The sequence below is a fragment of the Apus apus genome, chromosome Z (assembly GCF_020740795.1).
Source record: "Apus apus isolate bApuApu2 chromosome Z, bApuApu2.pri.cur, whole genome shotgun sequence".
In the NCBI taxonomy this organism is placed as follows: domain Eukaryota; kingdom Metazoa; phylum Chordata; class Aves; order Apodiformes; family Apodidae; genus Apus; species Apus apus.
The window spans coordinates 13,789,367-13,811,716 of record NC_067312.1 but is presented as its reverse complement, the minus strand read 5'-3'; the positions used below and the strand labels follow the sequence as shown (position 1 = coordinate 13,811,716).

Below are 22,350 nucleotides of genomic sequence, written 5' to 3'. Positions count from 1 at the left end.
CGGGCAGAGACCCCCGCGGCCACAGCACCTGCGGCGGCGGCAGCGGGGGAGGCCGCCGGGGCTTGGGCTTGTGCTGGCGGCTCCCCTTTGCCTCCATCCAGAACTGCGACCTTTTCCCCTCCTTCCTCCTCCACACCTTCCCCCTAATCCCCTGCGCAAAGAGGGTCCAGGCGGTCCGACACCGACCTGGCCCACATGCATCGCCCGTCCGGCCCCTCGGCTCCGCGGCGTTGATGTTCATCTCGGGTCCGACGAGACCAGCTCAGAGGTGAGGGCGAGGCGGGGGACGAGGTGGGCGGGCACCCTCCCCGGGGGCACAGGGCCGCTCCACAGCCCCTCGGACCCGGCGAGGTGCGAAAGTAGCGGGCGGCGGGAACGGGCGGACCCCGGGCGGCAGCTGCTCCCGAAACCCTGCGGTACCGCCACTAGTTCCCTCGGCGGGGCTGATCCGCCCGGGCCGGACAATGCCCTGTGCTGCCCTCCGAGCCGGGCCGAACTGGGCTGGGGGCAACTTGTCATCCCCGGGCGGCGGGCGTGGGGTGCCTGGCTGAGTGCGGGCGGGGCGACCGAGGAGCCAGGAGGAGAGAAGGAAAAATGAGACGAAAGGGAAAGGAAGAAGAGAAGGGAGAGGAGAGAGATGGAGACGGGGAAGAGGAACAGGAAAAGCAGAGGAGGAAAAAGAAGCAAGGGAGAGCAATGAAGAGAAGAAGAGGGAGAGAAAGAAAGGAGGAAAAGAGAAGGGAGAGGAAAAAGAGAGGAAAATGGAAGGGAAATGGAAACTAGGAAAGGGAAAAGTAATGGGGAAAGAGAACGGGGAAGCTGAAAGGAAATGTAAAACGAGGGGAAAGGGAAAGGGGAAGAGAAGGGAAAAATGAAGAAGCTAGGGAAAGGAGAGGTGACAAGTGAAGAGGAAATCAAAGAGGATAGAAAAAGAGAAAAATGAAAGGACAAAGAAAAAGGAAAGACAGGACTGGGAAAGAGGAGAGAAAAAAAATAGGAAAGGGAAAAGGGAAATGAAACAGGGAAGAGGAGAGGAGAGAAGAAAAAGAAAAGATGAAAGGAAGGTTTACCTTTAGCACCACAAATCTGCGCTGCCCCGCACCCCAGATCAGCCTGATCCACCCTTGCCCATCCCAGGGACAGGTGCTCTGGCTCCACCCGGGTGCTGGAGGAGGACATGCACAAGGTGACCTGCCTGCCAGCGCAGGGACTTGGTCACACCCCCACATTCCGGGGAGCAGGATCCTGGGACCTGCCTGCCTGCATCCCTCAAAGAATCTCATTTGGGCATAGAGGAGCTGGAGGCCATCCTGCACCTCCCTCTCCCACAGCTCTCACTGGGAAGAGCCTACCTCCCTGGAAGGTGATGAGAGTAAGGGGCTGAACTGGGTACAGGTTGTTTCCTCCTCTCTGTCCTCGGTCCAGTCTAGGGTGGGCAGGCTTATCTGGGATGCAAGGCTGTCCAGCTTTGTCTTGGTACAGAGAGGGACGGGGATGGGACTGGAGGAGCACAGCAGCTGGGGGCTAACCCTGCTTCTCCTCTCTGCTAGGGGCCCGTGTTGGCAGGAGATCTAAGATGAAGTTATGGGATGTTGTGGCTGTCTGCGTGGTGCTGCTCAACACGGTCTCCACCTCGCCCCTGCCCACCGGTAAGACGCCTCTCAAGGGGTCCCCTTCACTGGTAGAGGGGCCTGAAGACGATCTCTCCCCCATCAGCCTGCTGCCTCCCTATGCTGTGCACAGTGACTGTAAGAAACATTCGCCTTTGTAGCCACTGCTGTCTGTTTTGCTAAACCCGCTCCCCTTTACTCAGGTGTCAGGGTGAAGAAAGGACCCACCCTACTACCACTTCCTGCCCCCACTTCTCCCCCAGCCAGGGTCAGTGGTTCTGGTCTGGCTCCAGCAGCTCCAAACCAAGCCATCCTCCCAAGCTTGCAGCTGGCAATTGCAGGGCAATGCTGCTGCTTCCCCCCTGCCACCCCCCAGACTTATCTTCCTGGCAGTCTTGAGGTCACTTGAGTTAAAAAATCTGGAGAGATGGGAAAGTTAATCGTATGCACAGGAGCAGAGAAGAGGATCAGGTATATACAACTCACAATTCAGGCACTGAAACTCCTTTCCCAACTCTTCCAGCTCCTTTCTCTGCTCAACCCTGCCAATCCAATTATTCACACTGTGTAATGGGCAAAAGGCCTGATGGAGTTTGAGGTCCATGATGGGAGGCACTGTACACATCCTGCAGTGCTGCAGAGTTTCATTAAATCCTTCATGGATCCTGATCATGAAATCAGTGTGTCCACCTGGAAATTTGGAGAAGGGGAGTGGTGGCAGGGTGAGGAGCTTGATGCAGAGAAATCCACATGAACCAGCTCACAGTAAGACAGCTTACAATCCAAATGACAGATAATAATAATGCCTTGCTAATAATAGGTCTCCTACAATAGCAGATACAGGATTTTCACAGTGGTGTGTGAGTGTTATGCTAACTCTGGTGGCTTCTTAAAGTGAAAGTTAATACGACTCCATAAGAAGTGGCAAAATACTCAAATGAAATGTGGAGATGTTCACTTAGCAAAGGCACAGGCTCAGCTTGGTTGTTGCTTCATTTGTCCTTGCTCAGCCCTCTCTGTTTAGCTCATTGCAGGATGCAGACAGTATCCAGTCACAGGGATTCATTTTTATCTCCTTATCTGGAGGCATGTCCTTGCCCTGTGCCTGCCACAGCTCCAGCCGTGGGCAGCCCCGCTCTGGTTTCTCTGGGAGCAGCCGGGCTAACGCAGCATGGAGGCACTGAGCAGGGAATCGTGTGCCATGACTCCCTTTTCATCCCCTCCCCAGCACCCATCACCTCTTCCACAGACACACCCGTGTCGTTCCCCATTTAGTCTTCTCTCTTTCCTTTTCTTGTTCGTGTTTCCCCCCTGCTGGAATCTTGCCTAAGCTGCCACCTCTGCGCATCCCAGCCCAGGCTCCTGCTGCTCACAGACCAGCAGTCCCCGATGTCCTTTCAGCCCCTCCACATAGGGAGGTCAGCCAGAAGTGCTTCCTCCCAGGGCTCCAGCCTGCCAGGGCTTCAGGGCCATCACGTCTGGTGATCTTCTTCACCAGGGCAAGCTGCATGGCGGAATAGGTCCTACAAAGGGCAATGATCAGTTTGCTTGCTGCAGTGCCAGTGGCAAGAAGAGCATTAGGGGTCAAGCAGCACCAGTCTGTAGCTGTGGCAGAAGCTGCAGGGTGGGAGAGCATTAATACTCCATCTTTCCAGGGTGATACTATTTGTCTGTTGCCTGCTTTTATCTTGAAACTTCTGATATGATTGCTTCTCCAAAAGAGTTCAGGTGCACTGGCAGTAGTAGTCATCTTGTCTGATCTTAATCCAAAACTTCTTATTTTTGTCCTTTTTTTTCCTTTTTTTTTTTTTTTTTTTCCCCTGTGGATTGGGTAAACAAGAAGTGGGAAGAAAGACAACCTGTGTTTTATCTGCACTATGGTAGTATCAATAGACAGCCTCTTCCAGTTAGCTTTGTTTTCAGGATACAGACATAGGCTTTGGAAGCAGAGATGGGTTACAGGTTATTGCCCAGGGTAGTCATTCAAGAAAGTGCTGATAGTTCGGTGTCAATCTCTTTAACCCTGCTGACCACCAATAGGAGGGCCTGGCTGCAAGAGAGAAGTAAGCAGTGCTGTTCTTGACAGCAGAAACTGGGGGAAACCCAGGGAGTTCCTGTCGTCTTTGCACAGCAGTGGTTTACACAGCACCCATGCCTGAAAGCCAAAGACTCTTCTCTCTACTACGTTGCCAAGTCAGATGAGTCAGGGGAAACCTGGAGAAAAGCAGCTCTGAGAAGGCAATTAAATACCTTAATCCACTTTTACACCATTTTTAGTTGGTTTAGAAGTGTGTGTTGTCTGGAGAGCAGTCTGCAAACAGAGCCCCTGATTCTATCTGGACACATCGCTGTCTTCCCACCAGAGCAGCACCTTGTTCAAGTCACCACCATCAGTGTCTTCGACATATTTGTTTCTCTCCACTTACCATTTCATGGCATTCACCGTTGAATTCATGAAAGGCAAAAAACGGTGTACATAGGAGGAGTGATGTCTACACCATTAGACTTTTCTCTGCAAGGTTTCTCTTACAAGCAGAGGGCAGTGTACTGTGAGCATGCAAGCGTTCTTGCAGCTCCCCAGCACATCTGCTGGTGGGGCTGCGGTGTATTAGTATCTCTGGATGCTGCTGGGCAGCCACTTCGCTGAGGGTGTTTGCAGGAGGCAGCTCACAGAGTGGTGGGAGCACCATCATTGTTGCCTATTTTGGCTCATCTGGGTGGAGCAGTGTGTGGACACTGAGGAGGGCTGAGTGCTGGATGGTTGAAATAGTGATGCACTCAAAAAGCAATCTCTGGGCAGGCTGGGTGGGGAGTAGCAGTTGTGCTCCAAGGTGTACATTGCTCTTGCTCCAGGGAGACTGGGTCTCCCATACACCTTTTACAACAGGGGTTAGAAGGGTTGTGAGATCAAGTCCTGTTCCTAAGGGCTTACCAAACACCTTGCTGGAGCACAGGTCCATTTTCCCAGGCTCTCAACAACTTTTTGTGTTCTTATTTGGTGGGATTGCTATCTCTGCAGAGTAGTCTGAGGTCACTTGATGTTACCCCATCTCTTTTTAGATTGGTTCAAAACCTTCCCTTGTTTCAGCCTACAGGGAAGGTTCTAACCTCCTGGGCTGATCAGGTGTAATGTGCTGACCTTTGCTTTTCAGGGCAGTAATCAGAGATGGCAGAGGGTGTTGGCAGTTGTAGTCTTCTGCATTTTTTAGTGGACTTGGAGGCTGAAGTAAGAGAAGCCTCCATAAATGCAGTGCGTTTAAGATTAATCCAGTGTTCACGGGTGTTTTAGGCATCAATGTTCATGGGATAGCTTATTTTGCATGAAGAAGAGTAGCTGCAGAGTTTGTAAGGTTAGAAAACCTTTTCTTTGTTTCCCTCATGCTACAGCCTGCTAAGGAAAGGATACAGTTAGCTTAAATAGCAACTGCAAACAGAACAAATATAAACCAAACTATTATAAACTAAATATGAAGTCAGCAGCCTCAGAAGCATGATGGCACAGAGGGAACCAAGCACTTGGTTTGACTTACATGCAGTTCCCAGTGAATACATTTTGTAACTGCCTGCTGCTGTATGGCCATAATCAACGTGTATCTGAGGACCAGAGCATCCTAAGAGCCAGGGTATGATACACAGTCCCTTGATCAAGTGAGCATCTTTAGTAAGAACTAGTGGCAAGCACGTGGAATTAAATGAAAAAATCTCATAACAGGCTTTTTCTCCTAATAGCAGGGAAGGATGTTTTTTTGCATTATAATGTCTGAGTTGCTCTATGGTCACTGGGTGGTAATTTGTTTTCGGAGCTCCTTTGGTATGTTTGTTATGCAGTAACACACCGTGGTATGTGTGTGTTACACCTCTGTTAAAAATTCTTCATACCGCTGCCAAGGGGTGTTTAATGTTAAGTTACTGCATTTAGCTGCAACATTATCAACTAATGTGGAAAGTATCTAGAACAGTGGTATCGTAGGGTTCTTTAAGGCAGAAACAGTATTAACTTAAACTTTCTTCCCTACAGTATTTATTAGCCACATTCAGTGTTACAAACCAGAACTCTCATGTTTCTGTCCAGGCTTTCCTGCACCACACACCCATGGTGTGGCATATGCGCTTTCATCTAAGGTGCCCAGAAGCCACAGAGATAACCTGCCCATGCACAGAAAATCCAATGCGTTGGAGAGGTATCATCTCCCACACCGAGCAGGTGCCACAATGTGTCATTTGATCCCTGTGCATCCAGTACAGCCAGTGCATCCAGCCGGTGTCAGACTGAGCATGCCTGTGACCCTGGGCCAGCATATATATATATATATATATATATATATAGTAAAGTTTGTCTGCATGGGCACACCCAGGTTATCTAAGCATTTAGAAATCTCAAGCATTCAAGTTTGCCCATTCATGGGCAAAATTCCAGAAAAAGAAGGAACAGGTCACATCTGGTTAAATCCAGATGCATGTAGCCCTAGAAGTCGGCTCCTGCACAGTCTCAGGTATAACTACTGAGTAGAGTGCTGTGAAGGGTATTCTGGGGCTTGAGGAAGAAAGGACTGAAATGCAAGAGAATGTGGTTTTATTCTCATTTTCATAGAATCATAGAATATGCTGAGTTGGAAGGGACCCATCAGGATCATCGAGTCCAGCTCCTGTCCCTGTGTAGGGCACCCCCAGAATCACACCATGTGCCTGAGAGCATCATCCAAACACTTCTTGAACTCAGGCAGGCTTGGTGCTGTGACCACTTCCCTGGGGAGCTTGTTCCAGTGCTCAGCCACCCTCTGGGTGAAAAGCCTTTTCCTGATACCCAACCTAAACCTCCCCTGGTTCAGCTTCCTGCCATTTCCCCAAGTCCTGTCATTGGCTACAGGAGTGAAGAGATCAGTAGATGTTAGACTTATCCTATGTTTAAAATTTTTTGTCTTTGCTGCTTTTCAATTTAGGGACCTCAAAAATTTCCCGGTGGAAGTGTGAATCCTTTTACATGTTTTGCAGGTGTGAGTTGCTAGATGACATATCCAAACATGCTTTTCTTGTTCACCTTTCATAGGCCTCTTCAATAAATTTTAGAAATCCCCATGTCCAGGGTTTGCAGATGACAAGCTGCAAAACCCTTCTTGAAAGTCTGAAGAGTTCAGCTGTGTAGTAACTATTGATAGATTGATGGGGGGAGGCATTATTTGTCCACTAAAAGAGGATCTTCAGATTGATAGGTTGCAATGGCTTTGTCAATTAAGCTGTTCCTGATTAGGATGGCATAAAGTAGGTTTAAAAGACTTCAAGTTACAGAGGCCCAGAGAAGCCATTAGGGTCATTGAGTCCTATCCCCCACAACTGCAGGTGATCAGGGATGGACATCTAATGCAAATATCCAATTCTTATCCCCCAGGCACAGTATCAACTTGTAGTACACAGGCCAGACGCCACACACAACAGCACTTACTGTGGATTCTCATACTTCTGAGGTAGTAAGTTAATGACAACTAATAAATGAGGAATACTAAATATTGCAGCACAAGCACATTTAGGATCCTCAGACATCTAAGTAGGCACGGCCATGTTAGTGCTAGTAGAGTGGTTGACACTGCAGAATGGTCTTTTTTTGACAAAACCTGCTATAGTTTCTGATCAAGGGGAACCAAGGGAAGGATTTCCATTATTCTTGGAAATCCAGTCCTGATTACAAAGAGAAGAAAGAGAACGGTCAACAAGATTTTTTGAGACAGGTACAAACAAAGCATAACACAAAATATACATTAGAATATGTCTAGTTTTAAGATGAAGAATAGAAAACTAATTATGTGAGGCATTTCAAATATGAGAATTCTTTTGCAGGAATAAAATCATGTTTTATGACTTCGCAGGTATTTAGGCTGTATGTATTGGCACAGCATTTAAACTGAAACCTGCAGGTAGGTTTTGCTGAAGTTGGTGGGACTTGGGCAAATGCTTTAGTGATTATTGAACAGGAATAGTATTCAGAGGAAGCAAACACTGACATCAAAATACTTGTTTTCCTGCACTGGTGCCAGGCAGTGTTACAGCAGCCATATGCTGAAACTTCTCGGGTGGCAGGCCAACTGGTGGTATCCCCTTTAACTAACAAGCTACATACAGACATCTGGACTACCTCCAGTCCCATCCCAACCCTGTAGGATTTCTTTGGGAAATCCAGCTGTTACTCAGGAAGTTTCTGACTGGGCTAGGAAGTGGCTCACTCTTCTGAGCACACACCAGCGCCGTCTGGCAGGCCATGGTCCCACACCCAGTGTGAGACCTCCGGCAGCAGAGCACGTAGCACTTGTCTCAGAGCCAGGGACCAATTATCATAATAATAACAAATTCCAAACTGCATATTAAAACTTATATGATTTACTGACACAGGGAAGAGAATGGGATAGGGTTCCATCCCTCTGGTTTGCTGCATGTACTTGATCCTTGGGAACACCCCTAAAGCCCAACAGGAGATGCAGTGTAAGAGGACAGCCAGACAGGGAACAGTTGCTGTTATTTATTTAGGAATGCTGTTCCTATTCCTTTAGCTGGCACAAAAGCAGGGCTGGGTGGCTGATGTGGGTTTTTAATGATGTCATGTGAGGGCTGAGCTGGATCACTTCTGCACCCAGAATGTTAAAGGGTTTATTTTTATTACCCACGGTATTTCCTTCAGTATTATCTCAGCACAGTACCTGTAAGCTTGTCTGCATGCACTCTTGCTAACAGAGGTCACAGGTTTCAGATCCCACTCATGCATACTCGCTCAAGGCTCTCACAGTGTTAGGGCAGAACCAAATATTAAGGTTTCCAGGCTTTACTGGGAAGCTGGACAGGAAAGTTGTGGAGGGACTGCTTACAAGGGTGTAGCAATAGGTTGAGGGACAATGGTCTTAAACTAGAGCAGATTTAGATTGGGTATCAGGAAGAAGTTCTTTACTATGAGGGTGGTGAAGCACTGGGACAGGTTTCCCAGAGAAGTCTTGGAGGCCCCATCCCTGGAAACATTCAAGGTCAAGCTTAACAAGGCTCTGAGCAACCTGTTATAGTAAAAAATGTCCCTGCACACTGCAGGGGGGCTGCAGTCATCTTAGATGACCTTTAAAGGACCCTTCCAACCCCAAACATTTTATTATTTCATTATTTGGAGGGGTACAAGCCTTGGTGAGGAGACAACAGGCAGGTACCTGCCTTGTCCAGGTTTAACTCCTGCTCCACCACTGGTTCCAGCCAGGGCGCTGTCATTTTTTTTCTTTTTTTCCCCTTTTACACTCTTTACACCGTAACTTTTTCAGATGCAGAGACTGTTTCATGGGTGTTTGAGTACCCACACAGCCTTGTACAGTAAGGCCCTAGTGCAGACAGGCTCCAGGCAGCTGCTGCAGGAGCTGTCGCCACATCTGAAGAGCAACTGCAGAGGAGCTCTCTGCTCCCGAGTGCCTCAGAATGGGGTTTTCAAAGCTCTGATTCAGAGGCAGGGCCACATCTTTCTGCTATTCTTTACTGCTTGACTGCTGGATGAGACACTGCTTTTTTCCCTTCACACCAGGACTGAGTGAAGAAGAATAAACTCCTGTGGACAGGTCAGCTTGCAAAGCAGCTTCCTTTTCTTCACCCAGTTCATCTGACCTTGCTGTTTGCACCTGCTCTCAGGGAGAACACCTTACAGCAGCCATCCAATACCTGAAGGGGTCTACAAGAGAGCTGGAGGTGGGCTTATTATTAGGGCATGCAGTGATAGGACAAGGGGTAATGGCTTTAAACTAAATATGATAGCTTTAGCTTGGACTTTAGGAAGAAATTGTTCAGTGTGAGGGTGGTGGGACACCAGAAGAGGTTATCCAGAGAAGTTGCAGATGCCCCATCCCTGGAAGTGTTCAAGGACAGGTTGGATGCAGTTCTGAGCACCCTCATGTTGTGGGAGGTGTCCATGCCCATCCAGGGGGGTTGGAACTAGATGATCTTTAAGGTCCCTTCCAACCCAAACAATTTTAGTATTCTGTGATTCTATAATCCTTCATACTTTGCTCAGCAATAATTCTGATATAAATACTAAACCTAAGGTAGGATCTCCACAATATTTATCCAGACTGGTCTGATTGCAGTACTAAGCCCAGGTATTTTTGTATTAGAAGGTAGTAAATAGAACATTAAAGACAGAGAATTGAATTGCAGCTGGAGACATTTTGGCAGGTAGTGCTTCTTGCACTTCAGGCAGTGTGAGATAAGTGCAGCAGCACTGAAATTAGAGTTCGTAAGTGTCAGACTCAACCTGTTGAAGTAAACATCTTTGATAACAGATTTTGAAGTTCACTTGTGTGGAAGACCCCTAGTTGATCTTTGATGTCCTTTCCAACCCAACCCATTCTATGATTCTACAATTCCATTCTCCCAGCTAGCAGCGATTATGATAGTCCTGTTGTTTCTCCCTTTTTTCTCCTGGTGGGAAACAGCATTTCATACCTGCAAAAAGTGGGCAAAGGCTTCAAAGGGAGGCAGTGCAAAGCATGGCAGTGTGAAAATAAATGCAAAGTACTCCACAGATTTGGCCATATGACCAACACATGGGAAGCAGCAGGGTTAGCGAGTGATCTACAAACACAAAACTTGGCTGCTCCATCAGGAGCAAGTGCACCAGGAAGGTTAACCCTGTGCCTTTTTCCAGTGCTGGCTTCTCATACCTGACTGGTGTGAGTGGCCCTGGAGTAATCCTTAGCGCTTTACCTTGATGAGAGACAAGTGACATTGGTGAGAGGCTCTATTTCTAAAGGCTCCCTGCGTCAGAGGGGAGGACACAGCATGTCCTGGAAGCCGGCGAGGCAGGGAGTGAGAACTTTATTAATCATTTAAAGATGAGCTGACCCTGGTGTCTTTGATCTTCTGTTTCCTAATGGACACAGCTGACTGGTTTCCATTTCACTCAGACCTCTGGATTTTCATGAAAGCAAAGCCATGCCTCAGAGCGGTGATATTTTAATTGTTTAAATCCTTAAAACCTTTCAGCCTAACTATTTTTAACACCTCCCTTTGCTTTAATGCCTGTGTTACAGGCTTTTTTTTCATGAAAAATATTTCATTTTCAATAAAATAAATTATATATCCTCAGTTGTCTGTTTCCTGCTAGCAAATAATCTAAGAAACATCTTTGAGAGTATAATTTTGGAGTTTGGAAAGTTTTAAGTTTGGAAACTTAAAAAGTAACCAGGAAAGGAAGAAAATTAAAATATTTTAATTATGAAGGGCCCAGATTAAAATACTAGAACTGTATTTGAAAAAAAATTATCAAAACACAGTTCTGGATCTGAATTTTGTAAACAGTGCTTACCATTACAATAAGGTGGATTAACCCCCCTAAACTTTGAATTTGTACTTTAAAGCAGTCTGAACGCTGTTGTTTGAACTTAACTAATCAAAAGGACAATGCTTAAGTGAAATATCCTCACAATTTTATTAAATATTTTGCCTGATGTTTTGATGTAGTAGCTGGATGCTGCCACAAATGCATGCCTAAAAGCAGCAGTGTAAAACAAAAATACCATTTTAGGGAGAATCTCAGTTTTTGAATACCTTATATGACTTCTGTTACAGCAGTTTAAGTCGGGATAATGCAAAATGCCAAATGACGTTGCAGTGATGTGATTACATTTTCCCAAGATCAGTATGGAAAACTATTCTATAACGTAAGTTTTATGAGAAAAAAACCAACAAACAACATACCCACAAAAAACACTTATATCAATTATTATTTTGCAATTAATAGTACTTAAACTTTTCTTGTGAACTGTAATAGATAGGATGGTCAGAAGAGACTGTAGTTAACCTTTTAACTCTGTAGCCAGGCACCAAAATGAGTAACTGGATTTTTTTTCTCAGAAGCTGAAGATCCATCTGTTCCCACTGAAATCAATTTGTGGTCAGGTACAAACCGAGGGTTTCTTGCTCTACCGTGCTGGGTTACTGCCACTGCAGGGAGTATTTGGCTTTAAAATAAATCTGTTGCTAGTGAAATCAAAGGAATAGTTTACAAAATGTAATTTGAACAGAGAGAAATAAATGGTCCATTTTTCATTAATGGAGACTTGTTTTCTTGAAAATGTGGTGAGTTTGCTTCGGATATTCTTTTAGAACTTAGTAATTTATCTGAACACTGTATAATTTATTCTTCTGAAAGGTACAGGCATCACATCCCAGTCCTGCTGTCATGCAGTGTGTATAATTAATTGGAAAAGCAAAGGCAAGCCCACAGGGGTTTGCAGGGGTAACATGCCCAGCAGAAGGTGTGTTTCTATACATGCCCAAAGCAGAGCTCCAAGGTGGCTTTCTGCAGAGGCTGGTGGGGAGCACCATGTGTGTTTGGCTGCAGGAGCCAGTGGCTGTACACTCTGCCAGCTCTTGCAGTGCCCAGAGGACAGGGTCTCTGCTTGGGGATGGGCAGATCAAAGCTTCAGGTTCCAGAGAGCTTCAGTAAGAATTTCAGTTTGTGTTGAACAGAGACATTCCTAACCCATGAAGTTGGGTCAAAACTATGATCTCAGTGTGCCCTAAAGGTTCAGAAAGCAAGCAAGCAGTTTGCAAACAGCAAGAACAAGATGCAAATATTACTGGGTTTTATAATTAGTAGTTTTAATTGGTTTCATTTCTTCTCCTTTTGTTTGACTCCTGGAGTTCCGGGCATTTGTTGTTCTCCAGCTGTGCCCCCAGCCTGGTCACTCTTCTAGATTCCCATGTGCACCAATCCTGTGATGCTTCATTCTTTCCTTCTTTTATTTTTAATTCATTTTCTCGTCACATGAGCAACTCCCAGCAGATCAAGAACCCTGGTTCAGCTGGACATGGGAAACAGAGAAGGTGCCCAGAAGCAGACTGGCAAATGGGCTGCCATGCGTATTCCCATCTTGATACTCCAGTGCTAGAAAGCAGACTCATGCTCTGGTTGCCGCCTGAGGAAACGGCTCTGCCTGTTCCTACCTGGCTGGTCAGGACCTTGGCGTGGTACTAAAAGAAGGAGGGTGGAAGGGAGTTGCAGAAGAGTGAGAAGAGCAGGACATGGGTGCTGGTCACAGCTGCCACAAACACCACTGCCTGCTCCCTGCTTCTGCTGCTGGGGTGCTAGGCAGAGGCACACCACCAACACCTGCACATGCCCACACATAAACTCCTTCAAGGGATTTTCCCAGGGAGTTGGACAGCCAGGAAGCAGCTTTCAGAAATGTGACAGAAATCCCAAAAGCAACATCCTGACTTTGCACAGGTCTTGCAAGTGTTTGGAGCACCACAGCCTAAGTGGTGGGACTCAGCCTGTCACACTGCCCACTGGGGTCTTTGACCCTTTTTCCCATGCTGTGAACAAGATCCACAGAAGCTCCATGTTCCCTGAGGGAGGATTTTACCTTTCCAGGACATGTGGTCCTTTCCCTTGGAAAGGTGCGTCACACGTGTGAACCAACCTTTGCTAACCTATATTGAGCACATGCTGTAGTGGGCTATCCTATCCTGTCCTAACCCCATCCCATGCCGTCCCATCCTGTTCTATCCTAGATGGATTTCCATTTTAAAATTCTACATCCTTCACACTCTGGAGCCTGGGACCAGAGACTACTGCTCAGAGACCTTTACTGATTATATTGCCGTAGTATCTGAGCATTTTCTGCTGGCACTTTGTACAGTGTGACAGGCATCTGTCATGTGTTTGTTCTCTCAGCTTTTCCACCAGAAGGCAAGTGTTGTCAGCAAACTAGTTTGTTTTGAAAAAAAATGTGTGTGTATAACTAGATATATTTGTATCTGTGTATGTGTAAATACAACACACACATACACACATGCAAACTGTACATGCTGCAGGAAGGGATAGTAAGACGTGCCTCTCCCAGGAGTGTGAAATCGCCATGCAAAGCTCAGTCTGCTGCATTGTCACATCAGTGCAGTCCATGGAGTATTAAAGAAGCAAAGGTGCCAGGCTGTTGACCTTCATTCTGAAATGATAGACATTTTCTAAACAGTGTTGGAGATGGGTAACTAAGTACCCTCAATCAAGGGACTTTATTCAGGTTACAAATTAGCATTCAATGCCATGGCAGCCCCTCCAAGTCCAGTGGTGTTCCCTGGCCATACAGTTCAGCTTATAACCATCACCCCTTTTTTCCCCAGAAGCACTTACCACAGTGCAGAGATGAAGCAAGTGCTTGGCACATGGTGGCTGTGGTGCAGAGAGGTCTCAACATGCGTGGAGCATGTCTACCAAGGGCCCATCACGACATGGTGGTCCTGCTGTCAGTCTTCTCCACCTTCCCTTCTGTCTGTTAGCCTTTTATGGTCTTTATTCCTTGGTCAGTGGTTATTGCTTACTCATGTATGATGTCTGGTGGTAGCTTTCTTAGCACTTAGCTCTAACATCTTGTATCAACTCATCATGCCTTGTGTTAGTGCTGGCATTTCCACTTGGTTGCCCAGGGTTCTGTTTAAGAGCTTTTTGTTTTGGGCTCCTAGGCTTTGCACACATAATTGTTGGACAGCAGAATATCCCTACTGGGTCATGACTGGCACCTTGGCATAATCTGCTAAGTCAACACTTGACTCCTGGCTGTCAAGGTTTCCTTCAAATGCCCGGGAGCCACTCCTTAGTGGTGGTTTGGAGTCATGCTGGTGACTACACCCTGTTAAGCAGCAGAAAATTAGCACCAAGCCACATCTGATTTGTATGAGTCCCCTTGCTTGGATTCAGAGCTCAGTGGTTGCTGGCTCCAGCTGTGCTTGATGCAGTACTGAGAGCACAGGCCCACACCACCCACTGTGTGCTGAAACTTTGTGGAGTTGAATATTTATTGTTCTCAGTATTCTAGCAAGAGAATGGCTGGCTGTGGGAACTGGAGGTGTTCCTCAGACAGTGCTAAACTGTGGAGGCAAACTTGGATTACATTGTCAGTCTAGTTGGAACCTGCCCAAAAGTGTTGTTGCATTGATCACAAGTAGTTTGGGGCTCCAAAGGCAGGGGGTGTTGTTGCTTATAGCCACTTTCAAGCCACTTTCACTGCCCAGTAATGCAGCTGCCATTGTGTTACATGGTGTGACAGCATGTGAGATTGTTGGTGAGCAGGCACTCACCAGGATCAGTAGGTCCAGGACATTTTTCTGAGGGAGGCTCTTCCCCACTGTTCCCACCAGTTCCCTAATATCACCCACATGCCTTGTATATCCTCCTGTGATATAGTCTCCAAACACTGAGGGTTGCTGCAGGAGTCCTCTTGACAGATTTGGATATCTGCTTAGGATATTTTCCACTTCCCCTGGGCTGGAGGGGAAGTCCACCCTGGAGGCAGAAAATTGGCATTGATCTTAGTGCTGGCATCGCTCCCAGTGAGTCTCCCAAGTGGCTTGGTGTTGCAACAGGGGATGAGCTGAGGAGGAGTCCCCAGCTCCATTAGATGTACTGGCCATGCATACCTCATCCCAGGTGACAGCGTGGAGCACTTCTTGCATGGTTTGTATTAGAGCCCCAGTGAGATCAGCAGGATCAGTCATGATGCCAGTTATCCCATCTTCTGGTTGCTGCAGGTCCATATGTGTAGATTTGGCTTCTCTAGTTGAAAACACTGTTGGCTTGACTACCTGATCTATTTTTTGCCCAACTGCTTCCACCTTCTGCAGTGCTGGCACCCCATGCCTGCATTAGCAGCAATGCTCAGGGCTCTTCTGTGGTGTGTTTCCTCCTCCCAAATATGATAGGCCACTGGAAGTGCAGAAGGCTCCCAGCAACATTACCTCCCTTGGTGCAGTTGGGGTAGTGATCATACATGGACTGGGGTAGATGTCACTGTAGGCCCTGACCAGGGACACAGTCCACAATGTGGGCTTTTCTTTACACTCCAGGCTATACTTGGATTGGCTCAGGCAGGACACTGCTTGAATCCTATTACTGATTGTTATTTAACCAAAGTCAACTCCTGCATACAGCACTGTTGCAGGGGTAGATGGTATTTTTGCATGTGAATTGCAAGCAATTTGAAGCTTATGTGCCTAGACAGGTTGTTATCTCCAGGTAAACCCCAGGTTCTTTCTCTCTTCTTGGGTCAGGGACACTTAACTGCCCTCGCTGTGCCGGCAGCATTCCGGGCTTGGGATAAGTGTGAGGCTGAGGGCTGCAGAGAAGAATCTACACATATAGGTTGGGTTTCCCAGTAACAATCTTCTGTCCTCTTCCTGATGGATAACCATTGCATGAATTTTGTTAAACCCTTCCATGTTTCCCTGACAATTGTATTTCACTCTCCATAGCCAGTGTCATACACCCCATGCTGTTGCTGTGAGAGTTGGGCTAGGAGTACATGACAGAGGTGTGGGCTCAGGTAGTCACAGTAGTATGAGAGGGGTAGTTTGAAGGTGAGAGTGGAGAATGGCACAGCTAGAGCCATCTAATCATTGCCACATCATTCTCTTAGTGGGTTATAAGCTAAGAAACCTAGTTTCCTGTGCAACAAACCTAGAAACCAGCTAGTCCCACAGCAACAGTGCCTCCTGCCAAACCCCTCCATCTGCATCTGTGTCAGGGCCAAGGTTGTACTTTAGCAATGGGGGCTATGCCAGCTCCACATGGGTCATCTTGCTTGGCTTAGTCTAGCAAGATGTCTACCCTTTCTTGTTTTTAAGGAATGTATCCTACCCAGTGCCTTCACCTGGATCTTTCTCAGTAGTGCAGTATTCGTGTGGTGTAGGCAAACGAGCCTGTCCTGCAACAGAGCTGTGTGGTGCATCCAATGGACACAGATATCCAAGCAGTGCCCCTCCAGTAGGTATGGCTTGTAGTGAGTATTTTGGTACCTGCTGTGGAGATGTTGACAGAGTGCAAGAAGGGTGCACTTACCATTGGTATCACAGGAATACAGGACTTGGTGCAGGGTCCTGCCTTGCTCAGGTCCCATATACCTGTGTAGATGTCAGCCATCCCTCCTTCATGTCTTTTGATGGTCACTGCTCTGTGAGACTGTTGCCTTTAGCATGGGTATCTGTAAAACAAAGTGTAACCCATTTTTCCCAGTCCCAAACTCTACAGTTTATAGGATCCCATTTCTCATGTACCACTTCCATTATGTGAAGGTACAAGAAGGAAGAAGAGCAGATTTGAGACCATCTAAATAACTTGAAAGTGCCCAAGTCCATGGGACCTGTTAAGATCTGTCTGTGGCTCCTGAGGGAACTGGTGGATTAAGTTAAAAAAACACTTTCCATCATATTTGAGAAGTCGTGGCAGTCCAGTGAAGTTCCCACTGACTGAAAATGGAAAATTTCCCATTTTCAAAAAGGGAAAAAAGGAAGACCCAGGGGACTACAGGCCAGTCTTACCGCTGTGCCAGGCAAGATCATGGAGCAGATCCTCATGAAGGCTCTGCTAAGGCATATGGAGGTGGTTGATGGCAACCAACCACCAGCCTCTACTAAGGCTACTAAGGTGGAGGAGGATGTTGGCGACCAATATGGTTTCACCAAGGACAAATCATGCCTTACAAATTTGGTTGCCTTTTACAATGAGGTAACAGCGTTGGTGGACAAGGGGAGAGCAACTGAAATAATCTACCTGGACTTGTACAAAACATTTGACACTGTCCTGCATGACATCCTGATCTCTGTATTGGAAAGATAAGGATTTGATGGGTAGACCACTCAGTGGATTAGGAATTGGCTGGGTGTTGCACTCCAAGAGTTGTGGTCAACAGTTCAATGTTGAAATGGAGACCAGTGACGAGTGGCGTTCCTAAGGGGTCAGTATTGGAACCAGGGCTGTTTAACATCTTTGTTGGTGACATGGACAGTGGGACTGAGTGCACCCTCAGCAAGTCTGCTGATGACACCAAAGTGTGTAGTGAGGTCAACACACTAGAGGGAAAGGATGCCATCCAGAGGGACATTAACAGGCTGGGGTGGTGGGCCCATGCCAACCTCATGAAGTTCAACAAGGCCAAGTGTAAGGTCCTGCACCTGGGTTGAGGCAATGCCAAGCACAATTGCAGGTTAGGTGGCGAATGGATTGAAAGCAGCCTGAAGAGAAGGACTTAGACATGTTGGTTGATAAGAAGCTCAACATGGGCCAGCAATGTGCTTTTGCAGCCCAGAAAACCACTGTGTCCTGGGCTGCATCAAGAAGCATGGCCAGCAGGTCAAAGGAGGTGATTCTCCCCCTTTACTCTGCTCTCATCAGACACCACCTGGAGTACTGTGTCCAGTTCTGGGGCTCCCAACACAGGAGGACATGGAGCTCTTAGCACGATTCTAGAGGAGCACTGCAAAGATGATCAAAAGGCCTGGAGCACGTCTGCTATGAAGACAGGCTGAGAGAGCTGGGGCTGTTCAGTCTGGAGAAGAGAAGGCTCTGGGGAGACCTTATAGTGGCCTTCCAGTACCTGAAGGGGCTACAAGAAAACTGGGGAGGGGCTTTTTGTAAGGGCATGGAGTGATAGGATGAGGATAATGGCTTGAAACTGGAAGAGAGGAGATTTAGGTTAGACGTCAGGAGAAAATTCTAAGGATAAGGGTGTAAGGGTGGCGAGACACTGGCATAGGTTGCTCAGAGAGGTGTAGAAACCCCGTCCCTGGAAATGTACAAACACAGGTTGAATGGGACTTTGAGCAGCCTAATCTAGTAGGATGTGTCCCTGCCCATGCAGAGGGATTGAAACTATATGATCTTTAAAGTCTTTTCCAACCTAAAACATTCTGTGATTCCATAATTCAGTAAAGAGTGCCTGCCTTCATTATTCTTTTTTCAGGCTATACTGTTTTGCTTGAGTGGTCAATGAAAAAGCCATGTACTTCTGATCCATCGCTGTTTTGTCATGGAGGGGGGCCTCTAGGACATGACTGCTTTAGGGAGATGTCCGTTCTCTTCCTTACATGCAGATGCACTGTATTTCAGCAGCTTTTTGCAGTTACAAGGTTAAGATCCTGCTGCCCCCATCTCCTTTGTAATTTGTGTTTCTGTTGGGAATATGAAGGTGCACCTTCATGAGGCAGCCTCGTGTCTTCCTCTGTCCTCTTAAACAGAGTCTATGCCAGCACATGTCGTTTGGGTACTTGTGCTGCCTGGTCTCTCATCAGGGCTTCTGTCTGTTACAGTGCTCAACAGGGAAATGTGGTGCTGAGCCTTTGGCTAAGGAGCTGCTCCCATCTTGGCACCTGACCAGATGAGAGCCTTCATGGCTCATTGGAGGTACCAGCCTCTGGTCAGGTGGTCACCGCATTGGGTATCACCTTTCCCAGTGTTTGCATTTCCTGGGATATTTGTAGGGGTCCTTCTGGAGATGGAGCCTCACATACATGGAGGACTGGGTGTGTGACAGTGATCTGCTACGTGGGCACTAATGAGTTACTTACATGAAGCATCCTCTTAGGTCTTACCACAATGGAAGTGAGTCTTCAAGTCTTGATTTTTTTGGTGCAGAAAAAATGAATGAGAAAAAAAAACAAACACCTTAATACTGCAGTGTAGTTTACATGTTTAAGAGACAATAATTAATAATACAACATAAGGGAACGTACACTTGGGCTCCTGACAGCCTGCCCTCCATTAAATCACTGCATTCACTTAAGCAGATTGTACTGAGGGATTTAGCCCATGGAAGTTTACAGATTTCAGAATGCAGGTTTTTTTCCCATACCGTGCTGAAAGCTGAAATCTGAGAACATTTCAGAACACAGTTCAGCTTCACCCTCCTTTAAGAGGTTCATTCTGCTAGTATCAAAACATTTTATTGACTTCAACTTTTAATTTACTTGAATCATTTATCACAGGTAGAGTATGTATAGAGTGAAAAATTAAATAGATACTTTATTTTCATAAAAAGAAGATGCATTAATAACATATTCCTTGAAAAATTAACATAACGCTTCTGTTCTGACCTATTTCCACTCAGTCAAATCAGCATCTTATGATGCAAAATGCTTCCATGACAAATTTCTCAAAAGCTCTGATATTAATTATCCCCTCAAAGGAGTGAAAAAGCAGGCATTCAGCCAGGAATAACAGCTCAGCCTGGTACTCCAGCAAACTCCTCCTTCTGTCCTGCCCAGAAACCTTATCAATAGGTGGCTTTGGCAATACTAACCACTGCTGACAGTCCTTAACAATTTTAATCACAAAATTGCTTTAAAGAGACCTCATCCTTTTGCTGCTTTGCTGGGAGCAGCCTCACCTCTGTAGACTGGCTTCATCCCCCCTTTGACTAATACAAACATAATTGCATGCTTTTCCTTCCCTTGATTTCTAAATGGCTCACTCGATATTGAAAAATGTGCTGGAGTGCTACTAAGCATCAGCAGACACTTACAGTGATACATACATATCTCATTTATTTTCCCCCAAATGATTTTCCATGATGACCTAAACTGTTGAAAATTCTCCCACATTTCTGAGGGTCCTGGGCACGTGGTCTGGAGTGATGAGCAGGGCATCTTGCATGTGTCTGACATTTCTGAGTCCCAAATGGACAAACTTATTGACAAGTGACATGTGACAAAGCCTTTTCTTTCTTTCCCAAACAGCTAATATGCCAGAGGATTATCCAGATCAGTTTGATGAGGTAGTGGACTTTATTCAAGCCACCATTAAAAGATTGAGGAGGTCACCGGACAAACACACTCCAATTTTTTCTAGGCGGGAGAGGAACCGGCAAAATGCAGCCATGAACATAGAGAATTCCAGCAAAAAGGGAAGGAGGAATCAAAAGGGCAAAAATCGGGGATGTGTCTTAACAGAAATACATTTAAATGTGACCGACTTGGATTTGGGATATGAAACCAAAGAAGAGCTGATTTTCCGATACTGCAGTGGATCTTGTGATGCAGCCGAGACCACCTATGACAAGATTTTAAAAAACTTAACCAGAAAGAAAAAACTAGTCACTGACAAAGTGAGGCAAGCTTGTTGCAGACCCACAGCCTTTGATGATGACCTGTCCTTTTTGGATGATAACTTGGTTTACCACATACTGAAAAAACATTCCGCAAAAAGGTGTGGATGCGTCTGACGGCTGCACGCCAGAGGCGGCGCCTGTTTGCATTCCTGCTGTGATGCAAAGATGGGGATCAGAGTTCATGGGGATGTTTCTGCTCAGAGCACAGAAAAAGAGGACCAAGAATGCAGAACAAGGGGTCATGAGACCCTGGGGGATGGGGCATGAAGTGGGGTAGGAGGATGGAGGCTTTTGACATCCTACGGAAAAGTAAATAAAAGCTCAGGTGGAGATGCCGATGGCTGGATGGCCTGCGTGCTCCCTTACCCATTTCACACCGTCCACTGGCAGTGAGATTCAGATCCATGAGGAACGTGCTTAAAAACACAACCTTGCCATACCATGCTGTGTTGTAGTTACACCATCTGTGCCATGAAGCTTAGAGAGAAGTAGCTTAGGAGTACCTTACTTGTCCCCTGTGCCCTTGGCTTTACTGAAAGACCCATTATGCTACTGCTCATTGAGGGGCAGTTCCTAAACACTTATGACAACTTCTAAGCTATAGTAAGACCAGCCTTCTAAGTAAGATGATATTGGGCAAATACCAAAATTTCCAGGCTCAAGTTCTCTAGTGCTAATATTGATACAAAGCAGAACAGTTCCACTTGCTGGTTAAGTTTGGTTATTTCCATCTTGTGTTTCTTAAAAAACAAGTGTAGGATTTCATCATTCTGCTACCTATGAGAACAGGTTGAGTTTTTAAGCACTTCTTCCTAGTATAGTAAGAGAAATAACAAGCCCAGCTACCTACGAGAGCAGGTTGAGTTTTTATGCACTTCTTCCTATTATAGTAAGAGAAATAACATGCCCACCCTACACAAAATGTGTTTCTTTCGGTTTACAAAGGACTGAAGTCACCTACGCAACTGCATTTCTATTTGGTCATTGTGAGTGAGCAGAGACTACTTGATGCAATGCATCCATTCAGAGACATAAATATACAGAAGATATTTATTGAGATTAAGTTATTGTTATTTATTGCAGTTCAGTAATGAGTCTCCTTTCCTTATTTATTAAAGCTTCTTTTCAAAGGTGCCAAAGTAGAAGGTGCTTGGAAGATACAGAGAGACAATGAAGTTGGGAACAACGGTCCATGCTTTTAATTGGAATTGTTAACTTGAATGCAAAAAATCACTTACTTTACCTTTTTTTCTTTTAAACAAAATACTGATTATGTTCACAAAATATAGTGCCGAAGCCTGCAGCCCTTCTTCCTGTTCACTAATACTTTTGAAAATTACTGCAGTCATACATGTGCAGGAGCAGCAACAGCTCTAAACAAGTGAGGGTTGCAGGACTTGGCTCAACATGAGCAATTTGTTAGCAAAACTAATTCTAGTCATATTTTAAATGTAGCCACTTTTTTTTTTTCTCACACTTCTTTGCCAACTGACCTCATGTAACTATTGACAAATGGAAAATAATCACATTTAGCCTTATAATTTCTTGTTATATTTATTTAAGCTTTTCCTGCTGTATTTCCATACAGAAGAGGATAAATCCCTCTAACTAGTTAGCCCTGGATTTAATGTAGCCTGCAGGTAAACAATTGTGTTAAATAACCAAAGTGTTTTGTTTAATTTGCTGAAACGTCACAGGATCGAACCCACGCAGCAGAACAGTCTGAGTTTCCTTGGGATGAGGGAGGTTGTACAGCAAAGTTGTTCGTACCTGATCGCTAACACAAGCTCTCATTCTGGAGACTTTTTTTCCCAAAGGAGCAGCAGTGCAGATCACTAGACATGCCTGAC

General features: G+C 46.0%; 1 protein-coding gene across 1 annotated transcript; it reads left to right on the top strand.

The window, feature by feature from the left end:
- The first annotated feature begins 124 nt into the window (after positions 1-124).
- GDNF (glial cell derived neurotrophic factor) lies at positions 125-20,724 on the top strand. The gene is made up of 3 exons (XM_051642718.1): positions 125-268; positions 1,551-1,748; positions 20,130-20,724. Exons 2-3 carry the CDS (start codon positions 1,577-1,579, stop codon positions 20,612-20,614), a joined length of 657 nt encoding a protein of 218 aa, XP_051498678.1. The 5' UTR covers positions 125-268; positions 1,551-1,576; the 3' UTR covers positions 20,615-20,724.
- The last annotated feature ends 1,626 nt before the right edge of the window (positions 20,725-22,350 follow it).